General features: G+C 42.6%; 1 protein-coding gene across 3 annotated transcripts in view; it reads left to right on the plus strand.

Moving 5' to 3' along the window:
- LOC122985237 (neuroplastin-like) overlaps positions 1-15,808 on the plus strand; it is a 31,610-nt gene extending 15,802 nt beyond the window's left edge. The window contains exons 1-8 of one of the 3 annotated variants that reach the window (XM_044355709.1): positions 1,624-3,009; positions 7,276-7,699; positions 8,273-8,434; positions 8,791-9,009; positions 9,767-9,913; positions 10,372-10,612; positions 11,711-11,875; positions 12,423-15,808. In XM_044355709.1, coding sequence (XP_044211644.1) covers positions 2,354-3,009; positions 7,276-7,699; positions 8,273-8,434; positions 8,791-9,009; positions 9,767-9,913; positions 10,372-10,612; positions 11,711-11,875; positions 12,423-13,984 — 3,576 coding nt within the window. In that variant the 5' untranslated portion in view covers positions 1,624-2,353 and the 3' untranslated portion in view covers positions 13,985-15,808. Of the gene's footprint in view, positions 1-1,623; positions 3,010-7,275; positions 7,700-8,272; positions 8,435-8,790; positions 9,010-9,766; positions 9,914-10,371; positions 10,613-11,710; positions 11,876-12,422 lie in introns of those variants that run through there. The other 2 variants (XM_044355710.1, XM_044355715.1) reach the window with 2 other exon arrangements.
- Positions 15,809-16,179: the final 371 nt, after the last annotated feature.

Genomic DNA, 16,179 nt, shown 5'->3' on the forward strand with positions numbered 1-16,179 from the left:
TGTATCTCTCTGAAAATATATTGTGCGGCGTGTTTCACAATTGATATAATGTGAGATAGTATTTGTTTTCCCATGTGAGGGAGTTCAAATCATTTGAAGTACACATTTGGTTCATGACAGCATTAATGCACTTGCCTTGACATTGGTTTTGTCTGTGGTGGCTTCCACTTGTGATCACATTTGTTTGAATGTAAAGTTGACATTTTTACACACATGACATGAAAACCTACATGGTCATATTATTTCTTTCAAAAGTTGGAATCTTTTGTTCAGGTGAATTTAGTTGTATTGAGACGCATATGTCTCAAAGTTGGAGATGACAGAAATAACAAGAGTTTTTACCGCCTACAAACATAGTCAGGAGTGATGACAGGAGTGCACTAAATAAGGCACAGACTGTGAAATCCTAATCTGAGCAGTTCATGATAAAGAGACTCCAAACTTGAGTGCTGACACTAAGACTCAGATTGCTTTGACAAGTATGATGGAAAGAGACACAAATAAGAAAGAAACAGGAGAACACATAGAGGATATGCAGTCAGGTGGACAGTTTCCACTTGAGCAGATATATTTTTCATTTATTTTATTGTATTGTATTTAATTGGTACCATTTTACTTTTCACTGATGGGAAAATTAAGAAAAATAAATTAAATTAAAGTCATCTCTGTTGCATATTAGTAGCAGATTATCAGCATGAAGTCCAGAACTGTGGTAATGTAACATTTGGATTAAATTGTCACCGTATCATGAGGAAATATTCTGGTTGAAACAAACTGTTCGTTTCTTCATGTCTGTTGACATAACACCATGTGAAATTGCTGTGTAATTTAAATCAATTTATTGAGGTTTGCATTGAATACCACTTAATGCAACCAGCTTGTCATCCTTTCACCAAATTTATTTGCCATGTTGGTCATTGCCAGGGAAGTTTTTCATCACTTTTTATAGGTATGAAAATGTCTTCAGGAAATAAAAATGAAACACTGCAGACACTCAAAAGTATTAATTCATCAACCATAATGTTGCCAAATCGGTTGTAGCCCAGTGTTATGTTTTAGCTTGAAGACCCACAGTAAGTGCTAAAAGTTTGATAAATCTTCCAATAACAAGAAAAATATTGGGTCTTTTTGACTTCTCTCCAGTGCACACTGTAGGTTCAACAGTTGTGCAGAAAATGTGGCGTTATAAGCAGTAATGAATTCCTCCACAATTTAGATGTTTGAGCTGCTGTATCATATTAGTGAGGAATCTCAGGAAATCTTGATCTCTGTTAGGTTAGAGATGAGGCTGGTGTGGAGGGGTGATGATGATGGATTTTAGGCATCTAGGCTTTACCTGGTTTGTCTGTTGCAGTTTGTTGTCCTTAAAAATATGTTGCAGCTTAATTCAATGAACAGCTGTAGCTAGTAAAGTATTATATGGTATTGACTTTTTTTTTAAATTTTTGCCTCATTTGTCCTTCATACGGGTAATCACAATTTGGTAACATCCATATCTCTTATCTTTCTAATCTCATAATCAGAATTTCACCTCTACACATGTGTCCAATCTATTAATTAATTCCAGCAGATATTGGCTGGAAGATTTTGACACAGTATTGCCGTCAGTTTCTTCAGTATGCAGCCGCCTCGACAAACATTTTTTGCACGATTTTTGCATGATGACCTGACTGTGGATTCTCTGGCATCCCGCTGCTTTTCTCTCAACTACTGAACCATCAACTCAAAGGCTGGATCGCATCCTTGAATCATCCTCCATCCAATTGTCCTGACTGGGTGGGGTGAGCGCATGTGCCATCCTGGCTCCTATGGCAACCCGATAGATGAGCTCCATCGATATTCACGTTATTAGAAAGCGAGGGAGGGGTGATGGATCAGTGATGTCAGCGCCCTTTGAATGCCGGTGCCATCTGCGTGCATGTGTGTCATCACCTTGCACTGACAGAGAGCTCAGATATTTTGTGGAGGTGGAGATCATGCTTTGTCATTGAGGAGCTCAGCAGCAGCAGCAGCAGCAGCAGCATTCTCCCACTCCGGCACGTCCGACGCTCAGCATGCTGCATCCTGATGCACTCTCGTCTACATGCTGTGGGGTTACCTGGTTTTACATGCTTTTCCTGTTCAGCGCTTTTACATGACCGTCGGATTGAAGCGGCCACGTATTGTTGACGCATCTCAATGTTTGAACCCTGGGGAGGGAGGCACGTCCCAAGTGTCAAATAAGATACGACCTGTGCTGCGGATGCGCCGTCACTGTTTTACCTCCAGTGGCACCCCAAGTGCATGAGATTCATGATTCATCCCTCTGTTTTTACGGGCTACCCTTAGAGCGCATTTCTTCTCCTTCTTCAAAATGGAAAGATTCCAGTCTTCCATGCGCAAACGGCTCTACAGTTTGCCGCAAAACATTGGGCAAAAACCCTTCGTGATTGACGAAGGAGACAACGGCGACAAGGACACTAAGAGGAAAAGTATTCGGCTAAAACATTTGTCCTCTCCGTCTCCTGCAAGCAGTTGCAGGAGCATTGAGGAGGCCAGGAGCGAAGACTTTGAAAGAGACATTACCGTGAAGACCAACTTGAATGGGGACTGTCGCTTATTTAGAGGCAGCGTCTCCTCCATCACTGGGCGACATCCTCCCGGGTCAGATCCAACGGAGCAGCGGCGCCTCATTCCGGAGGCTGATGCCGGTGTCAGTGAGAGCTTCCCCGGTGAGCACGGCCCCGGGGCCCAGCAGCGGGCAACGGGTGGTCTGAGTGGCGCAACCGGGCAAGCATCTATGTTTGACCAGTCAAGTTTCATCAAGTTGGAGGGCACCGAGCAAATAATACCTGAGGACGACCGGCTGTACCAAGCCGGCTTCATGCACCGGCAGTTTGGGGCGATGCTCCAACCTGGAGTCAACAAATTCTCCCTGCGGATGTTGGGGAGTGAGAGGGCCGTGGAGCATGAGAGGGAACGAGTAAAGTCTGCTGGCTTCTGGATTATCCACCCGTACAGTGATTTTAGGTAGGCCTAAATTGTGTGCAGAAAACCTTTCTTTACAATCAGTGGTTTCTTACCAAAAAAAAGTGCTGCAGTGAACCTGTCACACATTTGTTTTTGAGTTTTTTGGCCTGCAGACAAACTTAATATCACAGACACACACTAATCCCCTTTTGAAATATAGCAGGGGTGTTTATTCTTTGATCAGTGTGATGATGATATTATGAAAGCAACACGATAATCAGGAGTGTGAGCCAGTGCAGAGTAGGTGTATCATAAACTGAATGCGCCTCAGTAATCCATACACACCTTGAATAGATTCTGCAAATGATCCTCTGCTAAAGATTTAACTACACACACTGCACAGGCCACTCTTACAGAGAGACATTAATGTACGGTAAATGAGTCGACTAGCATTCAAAATCCTCTTATGAGCACAATGACAGCCAAATTATATCATACATAGGAAGGATTTAAGTCCCTCTTCTGCCTAGCCTAGAAGTGTCTGTGTGTGTATCATGCACACAAGAATAGGTGGGCTATATGGTAATCTAACCAAACAAAAGTGCAATTTTCTGTATCTATGAATTAAATTTGTGCACCAACCTGTAATTCCTGCTTTTCCAGTCATACAGCGTGTGCTGCATACATGCATGCTTGTTGTACATTTCATTGCATGCTGCATACAAACTAGCGTTTTGTTCATCACCGCCATCAAGGGATTTTCATGACATTTCACCTTGAGGCTCACTGTCATCATACTTTCACCGGCCAGTTGTACGCCGATGTGTGTCACTGCAGTTTTTTTCCACTCATCTGAATTACACTTTTTTTTTTATCATTTAGTGAGGGCAATGGATTACAGAGAGTGCAGCAGGGGCTTGGAAATGGGGTAATCAAAATAGGGTAACATGACCATTCAAGATATTAGAAGCACACATCAGTGGAGATTATTACAGGACAATTAGTCTAATGGAGCAGAGATGGTGTGGATGGGGAGGGTACACACCACAAAACACCCTACAGAGAGAGAGAGAGAGAGAGAGACGGACAGACAGACAGAGAGATTGAAATGAAAATGATGTTGTGAGGAATCAGGACGCCCAGCTGTTAGCTCCGTGCTGTGTATGAGGTGTCATTACTTCATGCTCTGTGCAGGTCACACTTTGCAGCTGAGCAGGAGCAGGGTTTTAGTGCCTCTTAAGGTGAACACTTTAGCCTCCAGATCCCATTTCAAGTTACAGTACAGGTGCTGCGTGTGACCTGCAAACCTTTGCACCAGAAAATATTATTTTCACTACTGAATCCAGCATTGCAGGTTATTTTTACAGCCAAATCCACTTCCTGATATGTATAACAGTTGTGGGTGTCTGTGCATCTGCCCACTACAGTATCCTCTCTTTGTTTCTTTTTTTAAACACTGTCTCTCAGTTGTTTACATCATAAGTAACTGCTGTCTTTTATTAAAGCTTTCTGCGGATATAGCAGTAGACATACTGAACTGGCACGCTGCGTAAATATGGTTAATATGATTGCTGGTGGGCCTGAGCCACAGTACAGGTGTGTGTTAAGCCACTGAGCTGCATGCAGGCTGTTGTGCTTCAGCTGCGCTCTGGCAGCAAGAGATAAGTATCTCTAGTACAAATGTGATCCCTTTTTCAGCTGTCCTGATTGATCTAAGCTCCTTTCACCATTTTAAGCCTTTTTGTGTTCACTTTGCTTGTAACTCCCCTCACTTTGTACTCTCATGCTCTTTAACGTAGTTGCACTCTGACCCAAATAGTGCAAGATTCCTGTCTGGGCCGGGAGAGGTCCAGAGACCCCACAACTGTCAGCTTTATTTTGATGGTAACACCAGATTACAGCAGCAAGTTGTCTGATCTTTGCTGCGTGCACAGTCATCTGATGAACAAACAGGATGGTCTGCAAGGGACGGCAGTAATGCACTGTCCCCTGCAGACCTTTTCTTTTTTTTTTTTTTTTTTTTTTTGATCCAGCTGTTCCAGCGTTCTGCAGCACAGTGACGTGTGCAGAGCAGTAATGCTAACTACTCAACATCTGGCTGATGGGAGCTGACTTCTGGAGATGACATGGATTCCCAGGAGATAACGGTGGATTTAGCCAGAGAGGGGAAGTGCAATTAGGACCAGTGTGTCACCGCAGAGACAACGGACAGATGAAGAGAGGAATGCAAATGCTTTGTTTGGCAGAGAACAACAGAAAGCTGATTAGAACAAATGGCCAACATGTCCTCACTGGTTCCCTCTTTTTGTCATGTTCTCCTGTGAAGGTTGAGTGGAACTAATTGGAATAGGTAAAAATCTGGGCTGTGATATAACCTGGGCACATCTGTACTGTCAGTCACATCTTTCCTGGACAATTATTTGAGCCCGGAGAACGCTACAATGTCAGTTGGTTGGTGGTCATCATCATCTCATAACACTCAATCATCTTTCTCTCCCACTCAATGCAGCAACTGTTTGGATCAGTACAGTCATAGTGCAGTTACTGTGTGCCATGACTGTCCTTAAGTGGTGTGATGCATGCGTCCTCGTAGGTCTGACTTGCTCCCGCTGCAGTTTGTGCTGGTCTGCAGGTGTGTCAGGCTCCTGTTGGATCGATCAGTGGTTAATTAGGACGCTGAAATTGATCGGACATGCAATCACACGCATGCATGCTTTCTCATCACATACACACACGCACACTCAACACTGTAATTGGTAAACAAACGGTATCCATATCTTGCTTGGCCTTTGTGTGGCTGAGTTGTACATTACTGATTACTGCATGCTTCCCTTGAGGTGCACTGATATGGACTCTGTTATACATCAGCTACTGCAAGGAGAATATTAAAGCAGTATGCAAAATAAAGGGAATACAGACATCTGACTACTTCATATATCAAATTGCACGATGGTGAACAGAGTAATTAAAACAACCAGAGATTACACAACTATTATATTATAGGTTATAATACTATAATTGTCAGACTTGTAAATAAAATTCTGAAAACTTGGTGACTTTATTGTAAACACAACAAAAAAACAGGCCCTTTTCATTGCAGTTATAGATGGAATTGAACAGATTCTTGAGGATTAAGTTAGTTGTGAAAATCAATATTTCCTCGTGAGCAATTCAGATGAATTCCAATAACCCATTTTTCTTCTCCGGTCCCTCTGGCCAGAAGTCCAATATTGAACTGAATTAGAGCACCGCCACTGTTTTCTTGAATCAACCCCATTACTTGCTTTGTTAATGTTTATGCTCAGGCAGCATTGTTTCTGCTCGTTTGAACATAAATCTACTGGATTTTGAGTTCCGTTGTGAGACTGCAAGTTGCACAGAGATAAATTTCTATTTGAAGTTCCCACACGTCCACAAGTGCTTTAAATATGCAGCACATATTCAGTATTCACAAAGACACACACACTCAGACGCTTTAAAAATCTTTTGTGAGAACTGAACAGCAACCATTGATAACATTGGTGTCTATTCATCATCTGTCCCTGTGTATCTGAGACTTTTTTCCACTTTTCTACTTAAAGAAAATAGACAAAAAAGGTCAAACCGCTGACAATTGTTACTCTTAACATGGCGGAAACTGACGATTATTGTTATTACTGATTAACCTGGTGATTGTTTTCTCAATTGATTGATGAATCCTTTTGTTTATTAAATGTCCAAAAAAATGCTCATTCAAATTTCCCAAAGCTCAACACTACCGTTTTAAATTGTTTGTTTTATCCGACAGTCGGACTGACAGTCAGTCCAGCAGTCTAAAATCCAAAGATTTTCAGTTTACTGTCATATATTACAAAGAAAAGCATCAAATTGTCATATCTGAGAAGTTGGAAACAGGAAATATTTGTGAATTTGCTGGAAAAAAAAGACAAATATCATGATCAGTTTTCAAAAAAGCTAATGATGGGGTGCTCTGGTGGCCTAGGGGTTTGGGCGCCAACCACGAACGTCAGCATTCCAGCATTGTTGCATATCATTAACCATCTTTCTCCCTTCATTTCCTTTCGTCCACCACTGTCAAATCTCTAATTAAGACATAAAAATACTCAAAAATATGTTTTAAAAAGCTGCAGATTTCTCTTAACTGAAACAGTTATCTCGCAGTCTCTTGAATGTCACTAATACTGACATAAAATATTTAACACAGTAATTCTGTCAGGTAAGGTATGAGTGAAGTTGAGCTTGTACTTAATTTTATGTAGCGTTCCACAGTGACTTTGTCCTGCTGTTATTTATAATGTGAGTTACGTGTGTCGCTGTGTGTTTCAGGTTCTACTGGGATCTGACCATGCTGCTTCTCATGGTTGGAAACCTCATCATCATCCCTGTGGGCATCACCTTCTTCAAGGATGAGCACACGCCACCCTGGATCGTTTTCAACGTAGTCTCGGACACCTTCTTCCTCATGGACCTGGTCCTCAACTTTCGCACGGGCATCGTCAGGGAGGACAACACGGAGATCATCCTGGACCCGCAGCAGATCAAGATCAAGTACCTGAAGAGCTGGTTCGTGGTGGATTTCATCTCCTCCATACCTGTGGACTACATCTTTCTCATCGTAGAGACACGCATCGACTCTGACTTTTACAAAACGGCCCGAGCCCTGAGGATCGTCCGCTTCACCAAGATCCTCAGTCTGCTGCGGCTGCTGCGACTCTCCAGACTCATTCGCTACATCCACCAGTGGGAAGAGGTAGATCCTGCAGGGATAGTCTCTGTGGATCCTCACACTAGATGAAAGTGCATCCTTTTTTATGCTCATCTGAATAAAGTACTGTAAATGATTAGATTTCCCATGCACTAGCAGATCTCTCATAACTTATAACCTCGTCTGGAGTATTACATTTTTCTCTTTTAGGGGAAATACATGATGCTGCTCTTTGTAAAAACAAAGGCTCATATTCTTAAAGCTGTAGAGTTAATTTGTTTGTGTGCTTCAGACTCAAAAAAGAACAATCAACTTGCTGCAACAGACATTTCACTACATTATCTTATTTTTATAATTCCTCTAAGGCTGCATTCCCCACAGGCCATTAATGTTTGCAAATGCTTACGCAACACTGAAATAGCCTCTGGTTGTCTATAGAAGATTAAGAATAGTGTGGTCTGGAATAGGACCCCTGTAGCTATGGCACCACACAGCACCTCCTGTATTTTTCAAATCCTCTGATTGCATGAGAGAGAATGGAAATTTTCTAGATTTATTTACAAAGAGATATTTGTTTTGTTGTTTCACTTGCATTAATACTGATAATCTGTGTCACAGGTTTTCCATATGACCTATGACTTAGCCAGCGCCATGGTGCGCATCATGAACCTGATTGGTATGATGCTGCTGCTGTGTCACTGGGATGGCTGTTTGCAGTTCCTGGTTCCCATGCTGCAGGACTTCCCTCCTGATTGCTGGGTCACTCGAAACAAGATGGTGGTAAGTGGATTATTTATGAGTCAGACAGCATCAAAATGTGTTCCTCTATAATCACCATAATCACATCCAACTATTTATACATAAGCTATATTGATTTCCAGTGTGACACAACAGAATATAATAATGTGCATGAACACAAATTGGATTATTAAATGGTATACCACTGACTGAAAGACAGGTGGTGTTTTGTGCCAGTCTGAGCCCCTCAACAGGGCACGTCAAAGCCGTCATCCCTGGAAAAAAGGCCGCTTCTTCTGTGGTCTTGAACTTAAACTATGAAAAGGCTCACGCAGATGTGCTGCAGCATTAATGCTGTGGATATTGATAAACTTTCTCTTTTCCTCTATCCCCTACAGAATGACACTTGGGGTCAGCAATATTCCTATGCCCTGTTCAAGGCCATGAGCCACATGCTGTGCATCGGGTACGGCTTGTACCCTCCTATAGGCATGGCTGACGTGTGGCTCACTATCCTCAGCATGATTGTTGGTGCTACCTGTTTTGCCATGTTTGTTGGGCATGCGACTGCACTCATTCAGTCTCTGGACTCCTCCAGGAGGCAGTACCAAGAAAAGGTGGGTGTTCTCTCTCTGCTTAGCTGATATTTGTCATAATAACACCAGTTTTTAGGTCTAAGAGAGTTTAAATGAAGTGAAAATGTTGATGGTAATTGGCAAAGCATTTTATCCAGGAATGATGTGAAGAGGAAACATCAATTTTTGTTCACAAATCCACCTGTTTAAATCTTTACAATGCACAATAACCAATTATCTGCAAGGTATTTAAGTGAGAAAAAGCTCCACAGAGGGAGACTAAATAGAACACAATACAACAACGTTTAAGAGAAAATAATTTTCATCAGATTTTTGTGCCACTGCTGTGTATTTCCAGTACAGAGAAAGGAGACAGACACAAGAAGGTGATAAAAAACAGTCAATAAAAGGGAAATAGCAACTTCCAGCAGGACATAACATACATAGGTTGGACACACTGATCATTTATGATGCTTTGCTGGTAGAGTACACCGTGAAGGACACAGTAGTTAATGTTATTAGCTGCAGCCTGCAGAGCACAACTGCATTTGTCAGATGGGGTAGAGGCACAATATTGCACTGTGGGCAGGTTTCACAGATGGCCTGACAGTTGACTGTTAACATAATGAGACACATTATAGTCCGCCTCTGAGCCAACACATCAATCAGATTAATATATTATTTCTGACATGACTTTGATTTTGTCTTGACACTAATGCAGTTACATTACAGTTACAGTTACATGTATTTCTATGGAGATTTCTCCCTTTTCATAATTGGACTCGTGTTTTCATCGCAGTATAAACAGGTGGAGCAGTACATGTCCTTCCACAAGCTCCCTGCTGACATGCGTCAGAGGATCCACGATTACTACGAACACCGTTATCAGGGGAAGATGTTTGATGAGGAAAGCATTTTGGAGGAGCTGAATGAACCCCTGCGAGAGGTCAGAAGTCATCACAAGTCATGTGGTTGCCTTGATAATAACAGTTACTGCATCATAATAATGTCGACTTCTGTGTTAATGCTGTTTACAACTGAAAGAAACCTTCTTGAATTTTTTTTTTTTTAATTTTTCAAATGTTTTATGGTGACTCGGTGGCAAATATATGTGTTAATGAAGTGAGCATCCTTGTTCTAAATGGTTTACAGTTAATTTTCTATGTAATCTAATTTGGCTCTCTTACTTTGCACACTAATGTTAATAGTCATGTAATCTGATTAGTAATGGCTGGACACTGTATGAGGACAGGGAGCCTCATTAACGGAGCACTAAGCTGTTGCCCACCCTGCTTTTATAATGATTGAAATGTACACATGCAGCAACTCTAACAGTTTATGGTCAAAGGTCTTGTCTTACTGTCGCTAATGTCTAAAACACTTTTTTTAAAATGTCTTTTGCAGGAGATCATCAACTTTAACTGTCGCAAACTGGTGGCCTCGATGCCTCTGTTCGCCAATGCTGATCCAAACTTCGTCACCTCCATGTTGACCAAACTACGCTTTGAGGTCTTCCAGCCGGGCGACTACATCATCAGAGAAGGAACCATCGGCAAGAAAATGTACTTCATCCAGCATGGCGTCGTCAGCGTCCTGACCAAAAGCAGCAAAGACACCAAGCTGTCAGATGGTTCATATTTTGGAGGTAATGTCTCCACACAACAGGCTGTGTGTTATGCATACTAATATATTCCGTAGATGGCAGAGGGTCAGTTTGAATGTATGTGGAGGAGCGGTGATAGTCTGATTTATTTTGATTTATTTTGCCCAGGCACTCAGCAGATTAACTTCGCTGACTATTACAGCTGGGGAAAATTGTCCACATCATCTCCTTAAAAGGGCTCAGGACTAAAGAGGAGCAGAGCTTTGTGATCTTTGATTCCATCTGTGGGGTTTTCCCTTTGTTGACACCATGTTTAAAGTAAAAATTCATAGATTCCCATTTGTCGTCACCCATGAACTATATCAACAAGTGCCTAGTGTTGTGCTTATTGCGTCATTTTACCCTGTTGTTGGTACCCAGTTGTGTAGACCAGTGAAATATTTTTCAGAGCACAGAGCAATGATGCCATTTTTAATATTTTACCATACTCCACTATACTGCACATCTAGGTCACAAGAATCACAAAACAATAAGGATCTCAACTTTAAGCTACTCACCACAGCTAAACACACACAGAGATGTGAAAATGGTAAACGAGGGCAGAAAATGTGTTCAAAACAAACACATGGAAAAGAAATTTGTTAGCAATCCCATGTAGTCATGTGATATAAATAGATTCAATCAATAAACAGGGCAGGGAAGAGAGAGAGCATGTGAGTCTCTGTGTGTGCTTGTGTCTATATCCTCAATATGTCTGTCCTGAAAAATATGTCTACTTTTTTTTTTTTTTTTTTTTTTTTTAAATGGCGCATTATTTTATTTTTCTGATCTGGCACGACAGATGAGGTCAGGACAAACTGTAAGCTGCAGAAATTGCATTAAGTGCTCCATCTGTGGGGTTCAGAGGCAACGCTCTTTTCGTGTTTTATCATCTCATACTAATAATACTAGTTTTGCCTTTCCTTTCACGAATAGAACTAAAAAGGTATAAATTCTGTGTGAAATCATCATATAACACTTTATATTAATTACCCATTTTTTGAAGTCCTTCATGTTCATCTCTGACTTTCACTCAGCAGGGCAGCTTTTAAATAAAAAGTACAAATAAATGAACTTTTTTTGTCTCCTGCCTCTCTACAGAGATCTGCCTGCTGACCCGAGGTAGAAGGACAGCTAGCGTGCGAGCAGATAACTACTGCCGCCTATACTCTCTGTCGGTAGACAACTTCAACGAGGTGCTGGAGGAGTATCCCATGATGAGGAGGGCTTTTGAGACTGTGGCTCTCGACCGTCTGGACCGCATCGGTGAGTCCTTTGATCTGATTATAGGTGCCAATTGCATATTTCAAAATTGAATATAATTTACTGTTATTTATGGTTTGACATCTCATCATATTTGTTTTTATTCTTCTTCTCTGTTTATTGCAGGTCTACTTTTACTAACAGCAGTTCTCTTTTATTTATTTGTGTTATTGGTAATACACTTGGAAATAGATGTATGCCCCTTTAAGACTCATCAGCTATTAAACACTTAACAAGCACATTTTTTCAACCGTCTTGGATAAAAAGTGGCATTTTGTATCAGAACATTTTTTGTTTTCATCAAGTTTACTTTGTACAAGGGACAGTGGAATAATAAACTTTGTGAGCTTTTTTGGTTAGAATAAGAAAACATTTAACTTAAAGTTTACATTTAGATTTTTGTTTTATGCTATCAGATTTTAACCTTCTAGTAAAGAAAGGCAAGGCAATTGTGCTGATGAGCTGTCCTTGTAATATGTAGCATCATTCATGAAAACAAAAGGATTTAGGTGGAAATAGCATCACCTTATTTCTCTTCTTTCCTTAACAGGGAAGAGGAACTCTGTTCTTCAACATAAAGTCCAACATCACCAAAGCTCTGGCACACTAAACCTCCAAGAGAGTGAGATCATCCAAAGAATAGTGCAACATGACCGTGATATGGCCCAATGCACGCAGTTGATCCAGACCAGCACCGCACAGAGCTTAAACCCTCCCCCTGCTCCCCCATCACCCACCCCCGTCATCTGGGCCCCGCTGGTTCAAGCCCCGCTCCAGGCTGCTGCTGCCACCACCCCGCTGGCACTGGCCTTGGCCCACCATCCCCAAGTGCCTCCCATCCTCTTTCACCATTCTCTGGCACCAGGCTCTGGCTCTCTGAAAGACCCCATCAGCCATCCAAAAAGAATCCATGTTGGAGCGCACGTGTCCAGCAGCTGTGGTTCAGGGCCTTGTTCTCCTGCAAGCTCCATCAAATTCCGCTCCGGAGTTGAGACTCCCACACTGGCGTCCCTCAGGGCACAGCATCTCCCCACTGGGCCTGTGTCACCCACGCTTATGTCCCAGCCCATCTTCACCAGCAACCTGCAGCCCCTGGCCCCTCTGCCTCAGCCAACACACCAGCCTCCACACCATCCTCCCCACTCCGGCGTGGCCTCAGTCTTCCCCATCAGCCAGGCCACCGTCTCCTACACCTGCTCCGCTCAGCTCCACTCCCAGCCCTTCCACGGTGCTATGACCACCCCACCCCACCCATTAAGTTTACTCCAGCAGGGGGCACCAGGGAGGCTAGCAGGGAGATTCCCAGCCCCCTTCTCTTCCACCATAAGCCCTCTGATCTCCAGCTCCATCAGCCCCATACTAAGCCAGCTGCAGCAGCCCTCTCACGCCACCGTGCAGCAGATGGGGTCCAGTCATGACAGAGCAGGCAGAACATCCAGCGGTCTGAACCTCCCACATTTTCCCTTCATCACCAGCACCCAGTCCTCCAGTGGATTTATTCAGCCAGTGTCTGGAGCAGCAGCCTCTCTGGCGCAGCACAGCCTGGCAGGCCTCCACTCTGTTTTCCTGCCCCAGGTTCTCCCGGAGCACTCAGCCCTCGCCTCCCTGGCCCAGTATGGCTCTGCTGAGGCCTCGCCCTGCTACACGCCTCCAGTCCACAGTCCCAGCATACAGAGCCCTGTGAGGGCACGGACAGTTTACCACAGTGAGCTCCCCAGCACCCTGGCCTCTCACAGCCCCCTAACCCCTCAGACCTCATGCCCTGCCAGGGTGGCCTGTACCCTCAAAGAGAGGGCCGAGTCATCGGTGGATCTCTTTACCCAGGAAATAAAGACTATCTCAGGCTCTTACAGCTCTATACACCAGGAAAGGCCTTTGGCCATGAGCGGCTCCCCAGAGGGGGTTGGAAGGCCATTGAGCCCCTTCTCCTCCCCTATGGCTGTCAGCAAACCCTACAGCCCGATCCCGGGTCAAGCCACTCCTGTTATTCGGACACATTCAGGCCCTGAACCTCAGAACCAGTTTGTTGGTGTACACTCTCCCCACGCTAGATCCCCTGCTAAGGTGTTAGAGACAGAACATAAACAGTCCAAACTTCCCTCCAACTTGTGAGGTTCAGACACACCCTCCTTTAATGCCTGAACACATGGAGGTAACCTCCTCCTTGGCATAGTTTTAACCACTACTTTGTCAATTTTGAAAGTAGGAGGGTGTGTTATTCTAATCAGATTGGAGATCAGTGGTTTCATTTTTAATCAGAGTGAATGGATTACGGATAAAAATGGACAATAATGGATATTTTTTTCTACAGGATACTGCTTCTTTGAATATAGTAATAAAATCTAAAACCATTGATGGATATATATAGCACCTCATGAAAATATCAATTGTTATATGTATTATATTATAACCACACTCTGTGATTTGTTCAAAGTATTTGTTTAACCCTAACCCTATTGTCCAGGCAATTTTGTGTAACCTTTTAGCTTCACCTGTTTAGTTTGAAATTTGTCAACAACTGTATCCAGTTATGATTGAAACCAAAAATGGCTGTCCTTTTTATATGCGTTTCCCACTACAGAGTGTGTGAATGCAAGGTTACTCTTAAGAGATTCAAGGAGAGACAGACTGTGCACTTTGCTCGTTTCAGAGATCACCTAACGTTAGGGTTTGATGACGGCATGTCTTCCAAGATAGTGTTTCAGCAATATTGCACACCCAAATGGGTCACACAAACCAGTTCACGAAAAAACTGAAGTAATGAATGTAATGTTTGTTTGTCCGAGCGGGAGAAGTGGGGTTCATTTTTTTAATGTGTTGAACATGAAGACGATGATAATTTTCTGTAGAGGAACCAGTTTCTGTCATGAAGACAACACAAAGTCGCACACTTTTCCATTTTCATTCCTCCACAACTGCTCTGGCACTTGGCGAGCAGCACTGCTGACTCATTTCAGTCTGTGAATAACTTCGGTACAGAACATACACCTGAGCCAAGGTTTGTGTGCCATTAGCATAGTATGCAATAATCTGTGTTTTTTTTTATGGGAATACAAAGGTACTGTGAATCGAAGCACTTGAGTCGATGAGTGAGATTCTGTTTTTAGTTAGAACGGATCAAAACAAGGGAATAATTTTTAAAAAAGCAATTGTGGATAATCAAACATCCTGAAACCAGCGATGCACTAAGATTGATGTGAATGTTTCTTGCACCAGTCAAAGGGCTAAAAGCAGTGGACACATGGTTAACAAGAAACCCCGATGGGTCATATTGCTGCATATTTACCTCTTTCATTGTACATTATTTGATTGTAAAATTTAACATCTGTTGTTGAACTATTGCTGCTTTGTGATGCTATGCTGAATCAATAAGACATGGATCACTGACTGCTTTTTTTAAGAAACAGAATCTTAAATACTTCTACTTGTTAATAGGTTCATGTGTTTAGATGATATTTCTCTCTCTGGACCTGCAGCTGGCAACGAACTGTGAGCAGCTAGCTGGTCACCAGGTCAAACCATCGGAGGATCCGGTCCACTGGCTTTAGCTGCCTGGTTACTGAGCCTGAGGCTGAGGTTTGCTGTGACTCTGCCCCCTTTCCAGGGAAGAGAGATACTATCAGTCACTAGCCAGTCACTGCCGATGGGCTCAATCAATCCCTCATTACTATTCTCCTCCAACCTCGCATCACCACACCACCTGCCAGAGGCATCAGCTCGGAGCGAATGTAAGGTTACTTTTAGTGCACTCAACTTTAAGGTGTGTGTCTGTGTAGGTAGGAGAAGAGGTGTCAGTCATTCATCTACTTATATATTTATTTTTCATTTTGCTGCCTTTTAACCACCAAATCTGAAGATTCCATCACCCTATGTATGTTAGGCATATTTTATTTTAGCTACTGAATTCAATGCAATAAAATAACATATGGTCAACGATGCTCGTCCTAGCTGTTGATTTCTGAGTGTGGCATGAAGGAGAATCTGATAAAAGGCTCTTGAAGTTTCAGACTTTAAGCCGGATTATGAATTGAGAACTGCATGGTGTTGTCCGGTGCCAAACATCCAAAACAGCCAGGATTATAATCTTAGAGATATCTGACTTGTCATTACAAAGAAAATTATCTGCCGTGTTCATGGAGTGATAACTGCTAGATTAGTGAGTACATGTGCATATTCAGCACTGCAGCAAGGTTTGATTTAGAAAGCTTTTTCTTCAAGGGTGAAGCTGCCAGGTCGATGCAAAGCAGACAAAACTACCCTTTAAAAATTATAATAGTAATATATAGTAGGTGTAGTTTTCCATTCAG

The sequence above is a fragment of the Thunnus albacares genome, chromosome 7, assembly GCF_914725855.1.
Source record: "Thunnus albacares chromosome 7, fThuAlb1.1, whole genome shotgun sequence".
NCBI lineage: Eukaryota > Metazoa > Chordata > Actinopteri > Scombriformes > Scombridae > Thunnus > Thunnus albacares.